At 38.5% G+C, this 19,685-nt stretch overlaps 1 protein-coding gene across 10 annotated transcripts in view; it reads left to right on the top strand.

Annotated features, from left to right (window-relative positions):
• MECOM (MDS1 and EVI1 complex locus) overlaps positions 1-19,685 on the top strand; it is a 566,851-nt gene that overhangs the window by 492,339 nt on the left and 54,827 nt on the right. For 8 of the 10 annotated variants that reach the window (XM_060149965.1, XM_060149959.1, XM_060149957.1 and 5 more), the window contains exon 3: positions 13,979-14,113. In XM_060149965.1, coding sequence (XP_060005948.1) covers positions 13,979-14,113 — 135 coding nt within the window. Of the gene's footprint in view, positions 1-10,728; positions 11,079-11,246; positions 11,320-13,978; positions 14,114-19,685 lie in introns of those variants that run through there. The other 2 variants (XM_060149961.1, XM_060149963.1) reach the window with 2 other exon arrangements.

Raw genomic sequence — 19,685 nt, 5'->3', positions numbered from 1 at the left:
ACTGCATTAGCAAGCCTAGATTTGTTTTCCAGTCAAGAACTACATACCAAAACACAAATACATTTGAGAATCTGCATCTTGGAAATTGACCGGTACTTAATTCTGGAGTTTATAGACAGGCTATATTAGGATTTTATTTGAAGTTGAAGGATTGACTCAACAAAATTAACAGAAATATATTTTTAAAGCCACACCTGAAATCATGTCCATGTTTTCATCATGATACTGAGATCTTATTGGGTACTTTAACCACTATTGGAATATTTGGACATTTTACTACTTGATATGTATCAAAAGATATGACACCCATTAAATGGATTATAAGCCTCACACTTTTCTGGCTCTACAGAGTTTTTATTTTTAATGTGTCTAGTTATAGTTATTGACATAATAAAATGGAATTTTAGGATTTCCAATATAGGGAAGAGTGATATCTCACTACATCACTGGTCAGAACTTAGCATATTGATTTTCTTGGATAATTCTGCCACTGGGACATCATAACTAGCATCCACCATCAGAATGTTGAAATAGGGCAGTAATTCTGGGCCAGAACTGCCTCACCATCCCTGCCCCTTTGTTTAGCACAGGCTTCTTTAGTTAGCAGTGGGCACTTTCAATAGATCACAAATTAATCACAGCCATTAGTGCTCTTTACAGAGGAGACTGTGTGGTTGCTCCTGCGAAATGTTCTGTTCCGCAGGATGATAGTTAATTCATCTGGAACAATGTTAGTTCATCAAGGTTTGTGGTTTATATAAAGATCAAATTCCTGTAATTTTGTATGCCATCTGATTTAATGTCCACTTAGTTTAGCAGTTAGACAGCCATTGGCAGGCACAACACAGGAATCCAATATCAAAAACTGGAGAAAAGGCCAGTTTAATTCTTAAATGTTTAATTCAGGCTTTGGTAGACTAAGATTAAATGACTGCTTTTCTTTCTCCTGGGGAAATATATATCTAGATAATGCCAAATCTTATTAAGAAGAGCCTAAATAATATAAAACATTGTGTGTAAATATGCCCATGGTAAAATCTATGCTTTAGAAGGGCTTATAATGGAAGAGGATAGGAAGGTGTGGGTTGATTTTGAAAGGAAATTATACACATTTCTTTGGAAGGTTCTCATACCAGATGCTCAAGTAAAATTACAACAGTTCACAGGCAAAGGATCAGTTGGAGAGAGTTTACTGATAACCTCCTTTCTTTGTGAGTTTGATAGACCCTCCAAATGCTTTCAAGCTGAATGAAAAGCTGAGGCTTGGTTTTGTCTCTCTTTATCCAGCACTATTTTTTAGTAACATTTTTGGTTAAGAGTGAAAACGGTCAATTAATAGAAAAATATTTAGGGAATACTTAGCAGTTTTTACTAGTATCAGCTTTGCTGAAACAGATGCAACATAATGAAAAGCTTTATTTCCAAAAATTGTTCCCCTTAGGTGTTCAGTGGAAGGGGAAAGGGGCTTTCATACATGTTTAGCTATCTTTATTGATGCTCTATTAAACAAGCCAAAATAGGTTTCTTCACTGAAGGACTTTAGACTTCTAGAGCCTTAGAGCATTTACCACATTAACGTTTATTGTGAAGCTCCAAGATGGAGCTTATCTTTACCTCATTTGACCACGGAACACATTTTCAGAGAATACTTGGTAACAAGTCACTGATGAGAAAATGCCGGTGTAAAGTGCATTTCTTGCCATCAAACAACTTATAGGTAGATCAGCAGATGACAGAAATATCCCAACTGACCCTAAATATGATGACTGACAAGTGAATGTTTTTAATAATGAGCACTGTAAGAATTTCAAGGAAAGGAGCCTGGAGGGCTGTGTATGAGCTTGATAGATAGAACTCTGACTTCTCCTCCTTGAGCTTTTGTTTCATCTCCTGAATGCTCTGAGTATCAGAGATAAGTAAAGCAAAGGGCCTGCGTGAACACAGTTAAAGGGCCAAGAGCTCCTACTCATCTCCCTAGTTAACCAGAACTTAGATTTGTTTAGAGGGAAGAATCAGACCATGGGCCTGGAAAGATAAATTTGACATCCACTTATAGAGAAGATTGCATTTTGAATTAGGAGCTTTATTTTCTAGCAAATTAGGAACAATAAGGGTTTTTATTAGTGTGGTTTTTCTTCTTTAGCTTTTGTTTTCAAGTAAAGCAAAACATTGTCATAACTTTGTTACTCAGGAAGACTAATTTTTCGTGTAAAGATGCCACAGGATTCAGGCCTAAAATGACAAGGGCCTGCATCAGGCCAGTGCCAGTGGGAAGGTGAGGGCCCTAAAGAAACAATGTAATAGCCAATGACTGCTCACTGGGGATAAGGAAAAGGGAGGCATCCCAGATATTGTCCTGGGTTGGTACCCAGGTAAAGGGCCAACTCAGATAGTTGGTATAGAAACACAAGTATGGGTGCATGGGGGGAGCAATAAAGTGCTACTCCTGGGAAGCAGCAGTGGTAGAAATTTCTATCTCTAGATTCCCTAAAAGAGAATTACCAGTGCATCGATTGATTCCCATGGGGGAACAGTGGTAAATAGTCCAGTTTCCTTAGATATTAAATATAACAATTCCTGATACAGTTGGCTATAATTAATTGATTCTTGCAGCGCAGTTCAAAGGTAGTTTAGCCTATTCTGAAAAGATGCTATCCAAGATGTGAATATGAATCAAACTTGATTCCATCCTTAAGAATTTTACAACAACCCTTTAAGAAGGACCACTGACAATTTTAATAATGCATACTGAAGAGCATTACAGATACAAATGTAACGTAAGGTAGAACTGACTATCAACCAGGCGATGATTTGGGATAAAAGATGAAAAGGTCAAACCTGGTAGTTAGGGACCAGTGGTCATAGAAAAAGAGGTGGCTTTGAAGGGTAGATAAGATTTCATCCAAGATAATGAAGGCAAAATAAATTATAGGCTGAGGAACAATAATGATTAAAATTGTAATTATATTAGCAATACCAATAATAATAATAGCTATTTTCTCATTGACCATATGCTAGGTGTCATGCATGAGTCTAAGTAATTTACATACATTACCTCATTTCATTTTCAAAAAATACAATGAGTTTATACTGAATTGTTAGGCAACTGGAACCCACTGAAGAATTTTGACCAGGGGAGTGAGTAACAACAGCTGATGCTTGGGAAGATGAACAGTGTTGAGCATAGACTAGTGGGTGGCTGAGTGATGGTCAGAATAGGAAGTCATTGTGATAATTCAGACTAGAGGTAACAAGCATCCAAGCTAAGCATCCAAACTACATAGGAATGAGAATCAAGGAAGGACCCAATACATTTTTTTCAACAAACCCCCACTGAATACCTATGCCATGTCTGACGTTATGTTAGGATCTGGGCAATAGAGGCAAATGAGAGAAACCCAATTCCTACCGTACTGACACTTAAAGTCCACCAGAGGACGTTGCAGAGAATACATTTCTGGACCTTGATAATGAATATTGACCGAAAACTAGTCTGGATGTGTGTGTGTGTGTGTGTGTGTGTGTGTGTGTGTGTGTGTGTGTGTGTACATGGCCTCCTACCCCGGTTTTTAGGGCTCTTGGATCTCAGTGGTATTTCACCTCTGTCTCAGAATTCTCCCACTTACTGATTGGCAGAGAACACAGTGGGTGGGACAGAGCAAACTCAGCTGCAAGCCAGGCGAAGACGGACATCTTCGGGGATAGCACAGCTTGAGAGAAAAAAAACATTTTTCTTAAAATTCTTCTCTTCCATAGGTCAGGGTAAGGATTAGGGTAACTGACACTGGAATGGAAGAAAGAGGATAGAAAAATACTTATACTTTGCTGTTCCCTAAAGTACAAACCAGACTATCTTCCTCATTGTGTGTGTATGTAAGTCTAGTCTAACCCATTACACAAACACAAAAACTGTGAAACTTGGTGTTTTGACCTGTTCCCATGAACTCAGAGCAGTTCACACTCATATTACCCAATTTATTTTCCCAACACTCCTATTAGGCTGATATTGTGAAACTTTCATAGAAAGCGACTCAAAGGTTAAGTGACTTACCCAAAGGCAAACAGGTAGGAGAAGAGATGGGAGCAGAGAAAGGTCTTCCAACTCACTTCTTCCACAAGATTACACGTCTGAAAGCAGTCTGAAATGGTGTTCCTAAAGCCTCAGGAAAGAAGCTGACTGTGGATTCATTACATAATGTGCTAAATGCTGTCTTGAAAAATTGACTTAATTTAAATTGATAAAATAATAAAAAATTAATTCCTAGCAGTTGAGGTTAATTCCTAAAGCCTTAATGTAGGACCTTAATTCTTTGATCTAAAGTTAGGAAGAATGAGAGATTTGGCTTTTTGGGACAACTTATAATCGAGATCCAAGTTATCTTTTATAAAATAAAAAAGATTATAGTAATTTTTGTTCAGTGATCTGAAAATGCGTACTGTCTGAACGACCAGGTTGATGTGTTATGTGTTTTTTTATGAATATTTATCTCACTTTTGTGGATATTTATTTCCTCATCACTTTTTTCTTGAATGTATCTTTTAAGGCATATGCGTCATTGTATTAAACATCTATACTTTTGAGGGATAAGGAAGAGAAAAATAATGATATTTTGACTTTTTCGCTACCAAATTTTACTACGACATATTTTATTAAAGTTTTTATTTGATCACAGTGTATTCATTTAAACTTGGTATAAGTTTGTTTTGTTGTTGTGTTTTAGCCACAAAATAACCACTCAGCATAATGGCTTAGGACTGAAATACATCAAAATAGCCCAACAAGAAATATTTTAAATATGGCAGCCTTAATTGGAGCTTCGGAAATAAATCTTTGAGTATAATAATTTATTCACTAGAGCTGTTGTCTCAACAAAGTATTTCCTCTTAGTTTCCAAAGAGCTGCTATCATTACTAAATATATTTAAAGTCGAAGCAAAAAAAAAAAGGATCACGTTTATTCTGGGCAAATATGCTATAAAATACTCATCTGTTAAGAGAGTCATCTGCATTTTTTAAAAAAGATCAGATAGGCGATTATGTTCGCGTAGTTAATTAATAAAAATGGAAGTAGGTAATGATTCACTAGGGAAACTTTTCTATCACAGTATCTGTTAGGAGGAATCCCATGCTGGAGGGACGATAACGGGGTGCTAATTCCGAACGCACACAAGGCTGTCGTACAAAGACATCAAGATTTGTAGGAAATCAACCCTCCAGCAGTCCTGGCAAGCCAGACTGACCCCAGCAAATGAAAATAATCAAAAGTAATTAGAAGCGTGCTGGACTACTCCTCGGAGAGCCAGGCGGGAGAGTAAACATGCCTGAATCCTCGAGCCACTGCGAAGGCCCATGTCTGAGCTGTTAGGTGCCCTGACCTTGTCCACATAAAGATGTGATTTATGAAGTGCAGGGCACAGCAGCAGGGCTTCTGTCTTCTCCTGGAGAACCAAATTACTGAGGTGGAGATTAACATGCTTTCAGTCGGGCCCATTTCCAGACCAAGGGAAATTTTTTATTTACATTTTTTTTTACCTTTAATTTCCTCTTTTCTTTCTTTCTTTTTTTTTTAACAGTTCCCCTACCCCCATAGAGTTTAAAAAAAAAAAAAAGGACAAAGTCCATCAAAAGAGACCAGAAATATCTCTCCTGAGCAGTGGTAATAATGTACGTTGGTGACCGGACACCCAGAGCACTTTTTATTTGTAAACTCTTATTGTGCGTGACCGTTTTTTTTGCTGGGTCTACCTACCCAACATGACAGGATTCATCTTTAAGTTTAGGGAGCCAAGCTTGTGGAATACTCCCCTGACTAAAACATATAAATTAAAATTAAACAAAATATTACCTTTGATTCCGTGGCTTCCCAATCTAGTTTATCTTGCCTAAATGTGATTCTTCATTACAAGCCTTACCTATTAAGTAAAAAGATTTGACAGAAGGAATTGTAGGTGGTCAAGAATTTGGAGGGAAGGAAAGAGGAGAGACAAATTGGAGTTTCTGTATTGGGAGAAATATTTATATGCGAATCAGTGGGAAATCTCTTGAGTCCTAAAGATGTACTTATATTTTTTTCTTAGCTTTGTATCAGTTAAGTTAGGTAAGATTTTACAAAATCCGATTCTGATGTGGAAAAGGAAGCATTGATTTTCTTTTTAAACACACATCAATATCCATACATGAAGCTAATTTAATTAGTAAGCAGTTATTCAGCCAAATGTCAATTTCTCAGATTATTTCATGCTTCTTGACGTGAGCTGTAGGCAACAGGATTTAACAGGATCTCTGTGAATGAAACTGAACTTGAGCAATGTAAAAATGCACTTGTATGTTCTTGAAAAGCTACAAAAAACAAAACAAACAAACAAATTTTAAAAAACCCACCAAAAACCCAAAACACCCCCCAGAACAAAACAGTGTTAAAACAAAAATGTCAGGCTTGGAGCTCAGTGTATATTTAGTGTCCTCAAGAAACCCAAATCTACAGAATTAAGGGAACTCTACTTAGGCTGAGGTTATAAAGTGCCTTCCTCTATAAACTAAAAACATAATGTCAGGGTGAATGGGAACATACTTTATTAACTTTATGGTATTGAAAACTGCCAGCGAGTTGTCTTGTTTTTAAATATTGTCCTCTGTAGAGTGTTACAGGGTTGTTTGTCCACAGGAAGCCTATTAAAAGTGGACAGTGCAGTCATTTCATCTGGCTTTGGCTGGACTGCTTTTCTTTCCTTTAATGATGTGCTGGAATGTACTGTGCCCATAGGGTCTCCATTAGCAGAACTTTTACTTCTGGGACAACCATGAAGTTTAAGGCTTAAAAGAGGCATCAGCTTACAGTCTTGTGGGAATCACTTGAATACTGGAGTACTAACTTCTTACTGCTTTAACTAATATATTGACTTATTTTAAATAAACAGTTACACAATGAAGGCAGAGCCAGTGGCCTTATTGGAAATCTTTGAGCCCTTTAAAGATTCTGCAATCCACGCAGATGGGGGAGGAAGGAAGGGGCCTGAGGAGGGTTTATGCCCTTTTCAGACCAGGAAGAAAACACATTAACCTCTCCCACCCCAGCCCTGCCATCAGCCAAAGGGGGATCTTTACAGCTCCCAGAAAATCTATCAAGTCACACTCAAACCTCATATTTTCCAATGCCTTTTTCCTGGTAAACAACAATTAACAGAACAGGGCAGAAAAAACAATCATTCCTTCTGGAAAAATGTTTTTAAAGTGTGATTCTTTTTAAAAAACATTGCCACCAAATCACTCTTTGTTCTGCTTTTAAACTGTACATTTGTTGTTGTACGTTCTCCTGTTCCGTTCCCTTAATACTTAGATCATCTGTGCTGATACATGTTTGCAAATTAAAGCTGGTTTGAGATTATAGTAAAACCATTATTTTTAATAGCCCATTTCAAGGGCAGCGCTAAACACTGCAGAACACGCATGTTACTGATTACTGCTGAGCAGACAGCAGCTTTTGCAGACTAATTTGTAACTGGGAACTACTGTAAACAGATTTCACCAGAAATCCCAAGGAATAAAGGGAATTGGTGGTGGTATTTGTCTCCTTGTATTTGTTTATTGTTTTAGAAACCTCCTGATGTTGAGCCAGTTAACCGGGGAGCAAAGCAAGCCCCCCACTGCAAAAACCTTTTCCTCCAGCCCTCCGGCTCCTCTTTCGTGTCACTTTTGATCAGGGGAGGCAGGTTAGGGTCTTGTCCTAAAGGGTTATTATTGAAATAGCCAGAGGCTCCTTTCATGAGAATCAAGGCCCTTCTAGCTACTCTGGGATTACAGGACCCCATTTTTAAACTTCAAGTTGCGTCGTCAGGAAAAAGCGAGGTCCGTGAAGTTATCACAGTAGAGTCAAAGAGGGGAGGGGGCGGGGGTGGGGGAACGAGAGGGAGAGGAGAGAGAGAGAGAAGAAATACTGAGATCTGATGTTTGCCGAGGTCCTTTAGTCTTTCTCACAGGTTATTCAGTGGAGAACCAGACTGAGGATGATGACATTAATAAAATAATAATGATAAGGCTAACTAATCCCCTATCTCTCTAGATCAATCTTCCAAGGACTTAGAAAGAAAGTGTTAACTCTTTTGGCTCTATCTGAGGAAGAGAATTTCATGCGTAGCAATAGCCTTAGCTCAGGTCCGTGTCTGCGGGTCTGGACTGCAGGGTGCACCCATCCGGTCTTGAGGCTCCGGAAGGCGCAGGATGGCGCGGGAGGCGGAGGGCAGAGCTCGGCTGCCGGCACCCGGCGGGCGGCAGCGGGTTCACCTGGGTGGCTGGAGCCGCCAGCGCCGCTACTTAATTCGGGGCGCAACGCCATCTACCGGCCTCCTGACGCACCTGCAAGTGCCCAGACCTTGAAAGTCGCCCCGCCTCCCCCACCCGAACCCAATATAAGGGAAAAAACTCCGAGGCCCTTTCCACGATTCCTAATTTAGCCAGGACCTGCCACTGATACCATACGAACTTTTGTTTATCCACCGACGTTTCCTCCTTTTCAGAGCAGCTTTGTAAAGGGCAAGGAGGTGGGGGCCAGAGACTAGGGCGGGGAATTGGGGCGTTGAGCTCTCAGACCCCCTGATCAGGCCGCACTGTCTGGAGCAATCGGTTCCCCAGATTACTTGTATTTAACACACAATGCATCATAAAACAAATCCCTCATCCTGACAGGAAGAAAATAGAACAGCTCATAGCTCGAGCCGGTCTAATTTATGGCTAAATTAAAAAAAAAAAAAAAAGGGTCGGGGGAGCTCCTACAATGGGCAAGTTGAGGAAGGGCAGGAAATCAATGGCAGCAGCAAGCCCGGAGCTGTTAAATGTTCTCAAGCGCCGAACTCTATGGGAATATCTGACCGGGTTTTAGGTTATTTACAAAGGATTTTTCCTGTCCTACCTACCATTGCTGTGCGATTTTCCCGCAAACAATGGCCATTATCTGAAATAACAGTTCAATGTCACAGATAACAGGCCACCAAAACGAATTAGTCACCACCTCTTGTCATTTTCTTCCCCCCCATCCCTCCCTTTTGTTACTATTTTTGTTTTTAAATCAGCATTTTGGGGAAATACAGATCTACTAGATTTACACGTCTATTTGCACTTGGAGAAAACAAAAAGGGACTTGTACCGTCTCCGTTTGCAGATGAAGTTTAACATAGACGCGCTTTCCATCCCGTCTCTCTTCACCCCTCCCCCTCAAGTGTCCCTTGATTCGCTTACTTTGCTTAACTTTCCATTGTTGAGCTGAGAAGTTGGATTTTGTCCATTTGTTTTTATGAATGGAGTTTTGTGATAAAAAGCGTTTATTTCCATTTAACCGATGGATTTTACTAAAATTTCCAAGCTTGGCTGGAGTAAATCCGTAGACACTTTTATTTTGCCACGCATTCCCTATATTCTTTATTCCAATGTTGTTTCTGGAATGTGTTGATAAAAGCTGACCATATATATTAGAAAATTATTAATCACCATATAGTACTGATTCCCCCAAAACAACACTTAATGATGTTAAAAGTTAAAAAATAATCTGAGTTATCAATTCCACTTTGGGGCATACATGATGTTTTAGTTAATGTATCAGAGAATATAGCAAAAACTCACCAGACAATCATCTACCTCTCTAAGCCCCTAATACGCTATTTGGGCAGGTTATATGCAAATAATGTTTCAGATTTTTAAATTCCTTCCTCTAAGAAAAATATGATTTAAAAAGTAGCATGCTCTTCTGCTGACCTAACTATGATAATGGAGGGAAAAATCAAAGTACGAATTTCAATAATAATAATAAATACTTAACAGAAAACTGGAAATGTCCTTTTCAACTTTTTAGGCTACTGTTTTCGGAGCATTTCTAAAGTAATTATGGTTAGCGTGAGCCAGCGTCTCTTCACCCTAAACCTCCTCCTCGCCCCCTCCAGCGCCTCACCCCCCAGCCTCGTGCACACACCCTCACACCCCGAAAGCCCTTCTCCACCCCATTACTCCCATCCCCCAACACACACACACACACACACACACACACACACACACACACACACACACACACACACACACACACACACACACACACTTGTGCTTTCAGGACACCGAAACAGAGGATATTTCCCTGGGGAAAGAAATCCTGCCTGGCGAGATCTCCCCATTGGTTGTTTACCCAGAGAAATCTACATGTTTAAGGGGGATGGTGCATCCGTAATCAGTCTGTCCCTATAGGACTGAGTCTTGGCGACCTTTTTGTGACCTCTCTCGCCAGAGGAGGCTGCTGTCACTTTAAAAATTTACTGAAAGAGGAGCCTGTCTGGCTTCCGATCACTCTGGGCGGCGGGAGATAGCTCCCTTTCTCCCTCGCCCCGGGTTCTTTCTGGATGGCCGAGCAGATCCTCTTTAAAGAGACAGTTCATGAAATAGAAACCCAGCGGCTGAGCTACGAGTTGCGAAAGGGGACGATCCCGTGAGGGTCTAGGACCGGGGAAGGCGCAGCGGAGGATCAGAAAGGGGGCTAGAGCTCCCCTCGCCTCCCCAGGCCCCCCACCTTTTCAAACTCTCCTCCTCCTGCTTGTATCTCCCCCCCCCCCCGCACCACCACCACCACCTTGGAACTGGGAGAGAGAAGTGGAAGAAGTTTTAGTGGGTTTCAGATAACTTTCATTACACATCGGGCTGATAAGAGCAAGAGAAAGTGAGAAAAGAGGGAGGTGATGTGAACCAGAAGGAATAGCTCGGAACTCATTTAGGAAGGGGGAAAAAAGCCAAAACACACCAAACTCGGGTCACCCAGACGAGAGGAGCCTTCATTTCTGGTCTTAAAAATACACTGTTGGCGGACAATAAATCTGAAACGCGTGGTCCTGGCGAGCAGATCCTAGAGACGGACAAAGTTATCAGAGACCATTCGGAAATCGAGACGCGAGGCTTTTTTTTTTTAAAACATCTCGAAATGTGGCTCGGGATCGTATGAAAGGATTTTCGTGCAGGAAACCTGGGGGCGGCTGATTATTTTATTTTGTTTGTTTTAATTCTTCTGTGATTGCCTTTTATTGCTGAGTTGAGGCCATAGAAATCTTAAGGTAAGAGAACTCACTTTAAAAAAAGAAGTCCTGGCGATGTGCAGTTTGTTACTTGGGACAGTTTCCTGCCTTGGCACCCCTTCTCCGGGGCGCCCCCCGCCCCCCAGCCTTCTTTTCCTACTTGCCCGCAGTCTCGCGGAGCCCTGTGCTTATCTACGTTGCCGGGACTGGCGATTTCCTTGTTCCTCCTGTGCAACGGTGTGGTCTGGACGCGTCTCCGGGGTGGGTCGTCCGGCCTTCGGTGGGTCTCTCTCCCGGCTGTCGGCCTCCTTTCCTCGCGCTCTTCTCCTCCTTCCCCTCCCTCCGTGTGTCTGTCCGTCGGTATCAGGGACTGAGAAGGTGGGGTTGCCAAAATCTGAATTCCTGGCACCGGCCACGCGACTTTGGAGCCGCTTTCGGCCGAGTTCCACCTTGCCAAGTAACAGCTTTGCTGTCCAACATCGTGTGCTGCTTCGCGAGAAAGTCACATTCGGACCCTTTGGCTAGATTGTGGGGATTTTTTTTTTTTTCCTTTCGATGTTGGATTTTTGAAAGGGCCTTTCTCTAAAGTCCACCTAAAGGGAATTTTTTTTTTTTAACTATCTTTGGAACTTGACAGCTTTTAAAAACACAGGAGTGTGTTCGATGAAATGACAGAAGATGTGTTGTTACTTTATTTTATTCGAGATTTCCGAGACGATTAAGACATTTGGGAGACAAATGCAGTTGTGTTAGCAAATCAGAAGCGAATAATTCACCCAGGGGGGAAAGGTTTCTGGAGAAAGTTAAGCTTTTGTCTTGGGGCAAGAATACGGAGAGTAAGAAAGTTAATACTTTGGTGAAATATTTGAATAATCATATTACATGTATGTAAAAAGACATTCTTTGGAAATGAACCTGTTTTTAAATTAATTTCACTGTTGACAGTGGCAATGGCAATAATGTTAACACGGAGTAAACTTACACCTAGAATTTTTATGTGCATATGCAGTACTTACCCTCGCAAAAAGGGAATGCTAGAAAGCTAAGGGGATAAATGATTTTTGACTTTGAAATTAATAAGTTTCCCACGTCTTTCTGCAAATATGAAATGGAATTGGTGTTGCATTTCACTGCCTTCACCCTGTTTCCTTCATTAAATATTTCTCTAGTGTGTTAGTAGAACTACCTTTTTTGGGGGGGAGGGGGGCTAGTCAAGAAAACAAACAGCAAATATCAACCAGAAATCAAACAAACTAAAAAATAAAACAACAATCCCAACCTTTTACTGTTTTAAAGTGTGTATTGCAGATGTTATTTATGTTTCCAGACATGTGAGGAGGGGGGTAATCTCAAGTTGCCATTTAAGCTGCTCAGCATTGAAAGTTGAAGAAAACAACTTAAAGTTTGTAATTTTATAAATGAGAAATTGTTAAAATCTGTTCTTCTCACTAGAGAGGGTATTTAACATAGACTTTTTGTTGGTGGTGGTGCGAAGAGGCCTCCTTGAAAAAGACTTGATTGTGTGTGTGTGTGTGTGTGTGTGTGTGTGTGTGTGGTGTGTGTCAATTATTATTCCTATCTTATGTTTCAATTTTTCTTTTTAAAATTGTGGGACTACTTATTGCCCTTTAATTACCTCATGGCCAAAGGCTTATGCATAATGCCTCTTGACTAGAGCCCTCAGAGTCCTGGGCTTCTTCTTGAAGTTTGTGGTGAGTTAATGACTTGAATCTGCAACTGGGTGATTACCTGAATTCTGTGCAAAATTGCTTTTGGTCTATGCACCCGAGTGTTTAGTTTTAACTTTTATAGGTATAGATACAGCAGAGTTCTGGGGGGGGGGGCGGGGAGGGGGTTATTTAATTCATCAATTAATGTTCTAGACTATATTGTTTAGTCTTTGATAGGAAACTTCCTCAAGTTTGCGCTAACTGATTGACATTAACATTACCAGACTTTCTAGTTATTTACCATCAGGTCAACAACTATGCAGCTTTTAATATTGATGTATAAAACATTATTGCTACTATTGAATCCGAATAGCCTCCTTTCGGTAGACAAGACCTTAAAAATGGACACTTCCCATCTTAATTTTTGTTTAATAGGTATCCTGAGTAGTGATTAATATTTAGCATAGGCCAAACATAAAACCTCATGAAAAATAACAACACTAACATACACAACCGTATATAATGATGACAATTTATGTCAATATTCTTACATATTTTTTACTTGTTCACAAGCCAGTTTTGGTATTTTACTTATGAAACATAAAATTGAAATGTGCATTGGCATGTGTTACCTAAAACTTTAGGTTGACATATTTTGCACAAGTGTTTACCAATTATTTATTTTCATTTGTTTTTCTTTAGTTTGGTGGGAAGCATCAGTGAGACAAATCTTATTATCTTCTTCAATTACGGGTGTGATTTGTTTCACGGTAGTGCAATGCAAACTGAAAAGGAATTTGACAATATTTGGATTAAAGTTTTTAAACTGCACTAATTTAAAGTGCAAAAAATGTGAAAGTATACACTTACAAGGGAAGATTATCTGAACCTAAAATATTGACTTGTATAGTTTAGAAATATTATGTTAATATATGCTGTTCAATATTATTTTTCATAAAAATCACATTGGATAAAATTAAGGCAATAGCACTTATTCATTCATAACAAGGAATCGAGCATTTTTAAAACCAACTAATCATTTTTTGTAATAATTTACAATTGCTTTGTTCCTTTAAAGGCAGTACATTGCCACTTCTAAGATAACTTATTATTATTCCTTCTTTATTAATATGCATGCTGTCTGACTTTTTTTCTCTTAAGGATTCAAAGGAGGAAACATACATTTGAATAAAATATTTTCAAGCAATTAACCATTCTAATGAATGAACTGATAATGGAAATTGATTGTTCTCGTCTTCTTCCTTCTAGATCTTAGATGAGTTTTGCAATGTGAAGTTCTGCATAGATGCTAGTCAACCAGATGTAGGAAGCTGGCTCAAGTACATCAGGTTCGCTGGCTGTTATGATCAGCACAACCTCGTTGCATGCCAGATAAATGATCAGGTATGTTGTAAAGATTTTCTTGTCTTTCTTGGAGAGCACTAAAGTATCAGTGAAGCCTGAAGAATAAAAATAACAGTGAGCTTCAGTAGACCCTTGTGGCCTGTTTGTCGATATGGTGAAAGGTAATGCCCAAATATAAGATGCAGAATAAAGTCATTTTCAGTACTTCTTTTCTGGGTAGTTTTTTCATTTTGTGCTAGTAAACTTCATCAATGCTCTAGTTTTCTGGGAATGACTGAATGATTTAAAAACTGAATACTACTTATTAGTAGCTGTTCTTTACCTTTTTTTTCCTTTGCTATCATAATAAGGAGACATTCATAGAAAGTACTGAACTAATCAAGAACATTGAATTTCTGCAGAAATTGGAAGTGATACACTTGAAATATTATATAGATTTTATTTTAAATAATAGGTAGTGGTATATGTATGATCTACGTGTGAACTTGTCTGATGATGCATTTGATTTGCCTAATTATAAACGAGAAACCCTTTTAGATTAATCAAATAACATTTTTTGTTGTTGTTTATGTGAAATGTTTAAAAGTATCACTGCTGGAAATTGCTTTATGGAGGCTCATGCAGTGAGGTTAACTTTAATAACAATAACTATGAAACAAGATCATGAAAATATCAAGAAACATATTTTGCACCCAATAAAGTGAGGTTATGAATCTTGTAACTTAGTATGACAATACTTAAAACAACAAGAACTTCAACCTGCTAATTTTTGTTTTATAAACATCATTGAGTTAGAATATAGTTATATTATCATCATTTATTTCTTTTAAACCGATGGTTGTGTAAATCAAATATGTTTCAAAGACCATATTAAAATGGTTGCTTGGCAAATCTACTATGAAAATCACCACCAAGAAAAAGAAAAGTTTAAATTAGATGTTTCCATTTGAAAGTTGGTAAGTAATGCTAGCGTCATATGGTCTAAGACTCTGTTTCAATCATTGTTATGAGATTATTCTTTGGCATTTTACCAGCTACTAGATAATTTTTACTGACTAAACTGTATAAGAGGTAGTAAATTATAAAATTAGGTTTAAATGGGAATCATTTTAAAATCTTCAACATATATCAAAAATAATAAACCAATCAACTGTTTTTTCCCTTTGTTGTAAGAAAACAAGAGACATTATTGACAAAGGAAAACATTATTAAATTAGCTATTGATCGTAAGCAGAAAATACCCCAAGTCCGTCATATGAGTTACTGTCACCATCAACAACAAACATTTCTGAGCACTGACTATATGTAGGTGTGGGAATTACATAGGTGTTGTAAATGAGTGAATTGTGCGTGTGACGCTTCCTAAAAAAGGAACTGGAAGACCTCAAAAGGCAGCTGTAAGATGAAATAATGTAATTATATCATAATAATTATTTGCTATCCATATTTACTGACAACAGGAGCTATTTCCTTAGACAGATAAAACTGTTGTAGGATCAGTGAAAAGATGGTTGAAGAATGAGACTTGTGGCCAATACATTTTTTCATTTAATAGTTATGGGTCTAATATTTTTTAATAACTATACTCTTGTCCTTGGGAATTGTGATCTCATTAAAAAAGGAAACTATTTTGATGTTCTTAAGTATGAATTAGATTGCTTATTAGAGTAGGCATTTATCATTTTCACGTGGTTACTTTTGAGGTACACATTGTAAAATGCATTGCTTTCGAAAGAAAATATGATGGTTTTGTATCTTAATGAAGAGCATGTTTACATATTTTAACTGAAGAATCAGGGAAAATAGTTAATCAGGAAAACCATAAAAGGTCAATATTAGACATACACTGTTATCTCTGTAAGTTCTCATTTTAAACTTATGTATTATGCTGGCAGAACTCAAAGATGGTAAGAGAGTACATATCAAATAACATAGTTGTGAAATTGACATTATATGGTCTAGTAAGTTCACCCATAAACGATGAGAGGAAAGTCAGAGGTAAAAGTCAGATTTGTGTGATAGACAGATATGCATACAATCACACTCAACCCAGTTGACAAGACAAACGAGAGCAGACATCAAAATCGTGTATGCATATATTGTAAACACACTCATCTATAAGCATGTATGCATCTTTTCTAAAAGCCAATTAAGACTAGCAGTTCCAGGCAGCTTTGAAATGTGAATGTTGGACTAGGTACAATGATAAAAGAGCTGACTAAAGAGATTCTCTAGGTCTATTTTTTCACTCTGTTTTCTGTGAGGAATATAGGAGCTGCCAAATGGTAAATAAGCACAACTCATCTCATAATGAACGCTCCCACTGTGTGACATATTATTTAATATCCAGATATAAAGAGACACCCTGGATCAGGAGTAATTATTAAACATTAACAACGTCAACTCACCTGCACACACAAAAGCAAATTAAGCACGCGACAAAAAACTGTAAAAAGTGTTCCTCTTTGCTCTGATTCTTAGATAGAGCTCAAGTTTATAAAATGAATTTTAAAGAAGTCCTGGGCTTTAACAATGAAGAATTTCAGGGGAATCTTTCAACTACAAGCTAGTCATTGTAATAATTAGGGCGTCCAACAAAGAAGGGAAAAGATGACCTAAAACAAAAAGGAGGGTATAAATTATAGTTTACTTTTGCAAAGATATGTATTTTTTAAAATTCTAACATTAAAGGTCAAGTTTAGTCAATTTGGATCAGTTTTATAATGATGTGAAGGAGTTCTACAAAAGAGAATTAATGTGTCTGCTAAACGTGATAATACAGTTTGATCATAGTGGGACAGTCAAAACACGTTGTCTTGGGTAAAACTTGTATTTGATTTGTTTGGGGTGATGAGGTACTTAGAAACAGCCTAGGTTTAGATTTTCAGGTAAAGCTGATAAAGTGTGCAATCTGTTTTGTATCATAAAGGCAAAGGCTATTCAATGAACATTTTCCTAATACCTCTCTACAAGCATTTTATCTGAGGGGATTTTTCAGAGTTTAAATCTTCCAATAGATCTCTGCAAGTTATTTTATTGCAGATTTCTTTTTTTCAGGCCAGAGTGAGCTTTGTGGCACCTTTTTTCTTGACAGTGCTGCCTAGAAGACTCGAGTTTATTGTTTTTAGATGTCTTTTTCTTTTCATGTTTTCAAAATTATTGCAGTCATGTTTTTGGAGATAGAAATTCTGAAAACACTGGCATACTTGCTAAACCATAATTTCTAAGCAGCTGCAGCTTCTGACTGATATCCTTATCCCCCCCTGAAAATATTGTATTAACTACGGTAATTTATCTTTGTAAAAGAAGGCCGCGCCAAAGACACTAGTAAATTAAGTCACACTCCAGTCATAAAATAGTAGATCCACTAAAAACACCCAAGGCTCTTTATCCTTGAAGTCCTAATTATGTTTCCCCTTATTCCTTAAAGTTTTTGTACAGTGTTACATAGCTATACTGCTGCGGCACAGCCTTTAGCTGAACATTTTTACTGAGACAGACAATGCGTCAATATCTTTACATTTTAATGGTCTGAATTATGCCTGGTTGAGGATCCAGAACTGGCACTGGGAGGTAGATCAGAGCAGAAGGAAAAGCAGAGAATTGGATAATGAAAGTTCTTTCCAGAACAGGTCCTCAAGAGGACCGAATATGTAGAGGAAGCACGAAAATGGTTTATTAATTATTCAGAGATTTCATTACATCTGGAAGCACCCATGTGTTTAACGTCAAGTGGGCCAGACACCTAGATGATTTACTGAGTGTTTGTTTTTAAATCTGGATATTTTGATGTCCTTTTCTTTGTTGTCTTGTAGATATCTTACTTTTACCCCCATTTTGATGGGTGGAGGGAGCATGTTGCATTAGATTTGCTCTCACCCTGCTCCCGCCTTTCCCTCCATCCTTTGATGAGTTTCCTCAGACCTCCACATTGCTATACCCTTCACCTAGATCAAAGGCAAGTGGACCCACAGACCCCTAGGTACCTCACATCAGGCCAGTTCTTATCTAGGATATGTTCACAAGTTTAGTGTACTTACGAAATAGCTCTCTGGACACAAGTTTTTCTCTAATACTTCTTCATGGTGAAACCATTTTCGTTGTAATCAGACAGGTCACTGTGGCCCAATTCGTGTAAGTGAACTTTTTCGACTTACACAAGACCTACCTTTCCACTCATGACAATGAGAAAGATCTGGGCATGTGATTTGGGGTAACATTTTATAGGTGTGCATCACAGAAAGGAACGCAATTTCATTCAAGCTCTTGGCCTGCCCTAACATGGTCTACAAGTGGAATAAAGTTCTCAGAAACCCAAGACATTATTAATCTTGTCATTTACACAAGGTGATAAGTCCTTTCATTTTTAAACAGGCCCCTGACAGCTGGTATTTAGTAAGTAGACTAAGAGAAGTCTGCTGTTCCCTCTGAAGAAAACAAAATGTGTCGATCAGAGATTATCTAATGCCCGATGTATATTTTGAAGAAATAAGATCTAGAAGAAGGAGTGCCCTTCAGAGAATACAAGGTCAGAATTCCCTTAGGGGATTCTGCCAGCTCCCTTGTCGTTGAGGAACAGCAGCAAGATTCTACAGTGTTTTCAGTTGGATCAGGCATTGTTCTCGTTTGTGCTTTACCTTATAAAGTTTTAACTGCTTCCAGGACCATCATGGCTGAACTGGTACACCCACTTTCCCTCTCCCTGGGTCCACGTCAGCGGTGCTATCAGGCTGCTGTGACACTATAACAGTATTATTATTGCAGGCTTATTATGGACTCAGTTATCAACTTATTTTCTTTGGCTTTTTACTGAAAAACAAATGTATGCCTACATCATTCAATTAATGCAATTTGTGCAAAAAAGCAAAATGTAGTATCTTAGCCTCTCTCTACTTTTTCAACATGTTTGCGTCAACTGTCAGGTAATTTGTTAATTTGCTCTTCCTTTACAAGGATTTCTGTCCACATTTTCTATGACCTCTTTTGATGTTAAAATTATTATTGGCTTTGGCCATTTTCTTTGCTTTGCTTTTAAGTCAAGTTCCACTTTTATACCAAAGTTATGCTCTGCTGTTTTAAGATGAATGCCAGCTGGCAATACCCAGAGACTGGCTTTGTGAACGGTGCCTAAGCTGACTTTGGGGGGATGCTGTCTGGCTGATAAGTTACTTCCTTCACCCGAAGATGAAACTGTCTCAGACATAGTCTGTCATTTGATATTTACATGATAAAACAAATAGCATCCCCTCCCCACAGAAAAGTTTCCCTCATGTAATTATGCCCAGCACACAACCCTGCCATCGCACTACACAGACTACGAATTTTTACCAAGACCCACAAACCACGTAAATTGAAAAAAGATGATCTGCACATTCTAAGTAATTAATATTTGCATGTACACAACACTTTTCATTCAGGAAGATCTAAAAGCATCACAACCATACCAGACTCCAGCTATTTCTGGAATGGTACCAAAAAGATAGTTGTCAGAATTCATTACAAGCCAGTCGTCAAGGAGGAAAACATGTTGGTCAAGAACACAAGAAACACCTCCAGTCTAGTAAAAAACCCAAAGAGGATCTTTAGCTTCCTGACTTTCCAAGCATTCTGA

This window comes from Lagenorhynchus albirostris, chromosome 5, assembly GCF_949774975.1.
Source record: "Lagenorhynchus albirostris chromosome 5, mLagAlb1.1, whole genome shotgun sequence".
In the NCBI taxonomy this organism is placed as follows: Eukaryota; Metazoa; Chordata; class Mammalia; order Artiodactyla; family Delphinidae; genus Lagenorhynchus; species Lagenorhynchus albirostris.
Note: the sequence above shows the minus strand (reverse complement) of the source record. Positions and strands in the feature narration are given on the sequence as shown.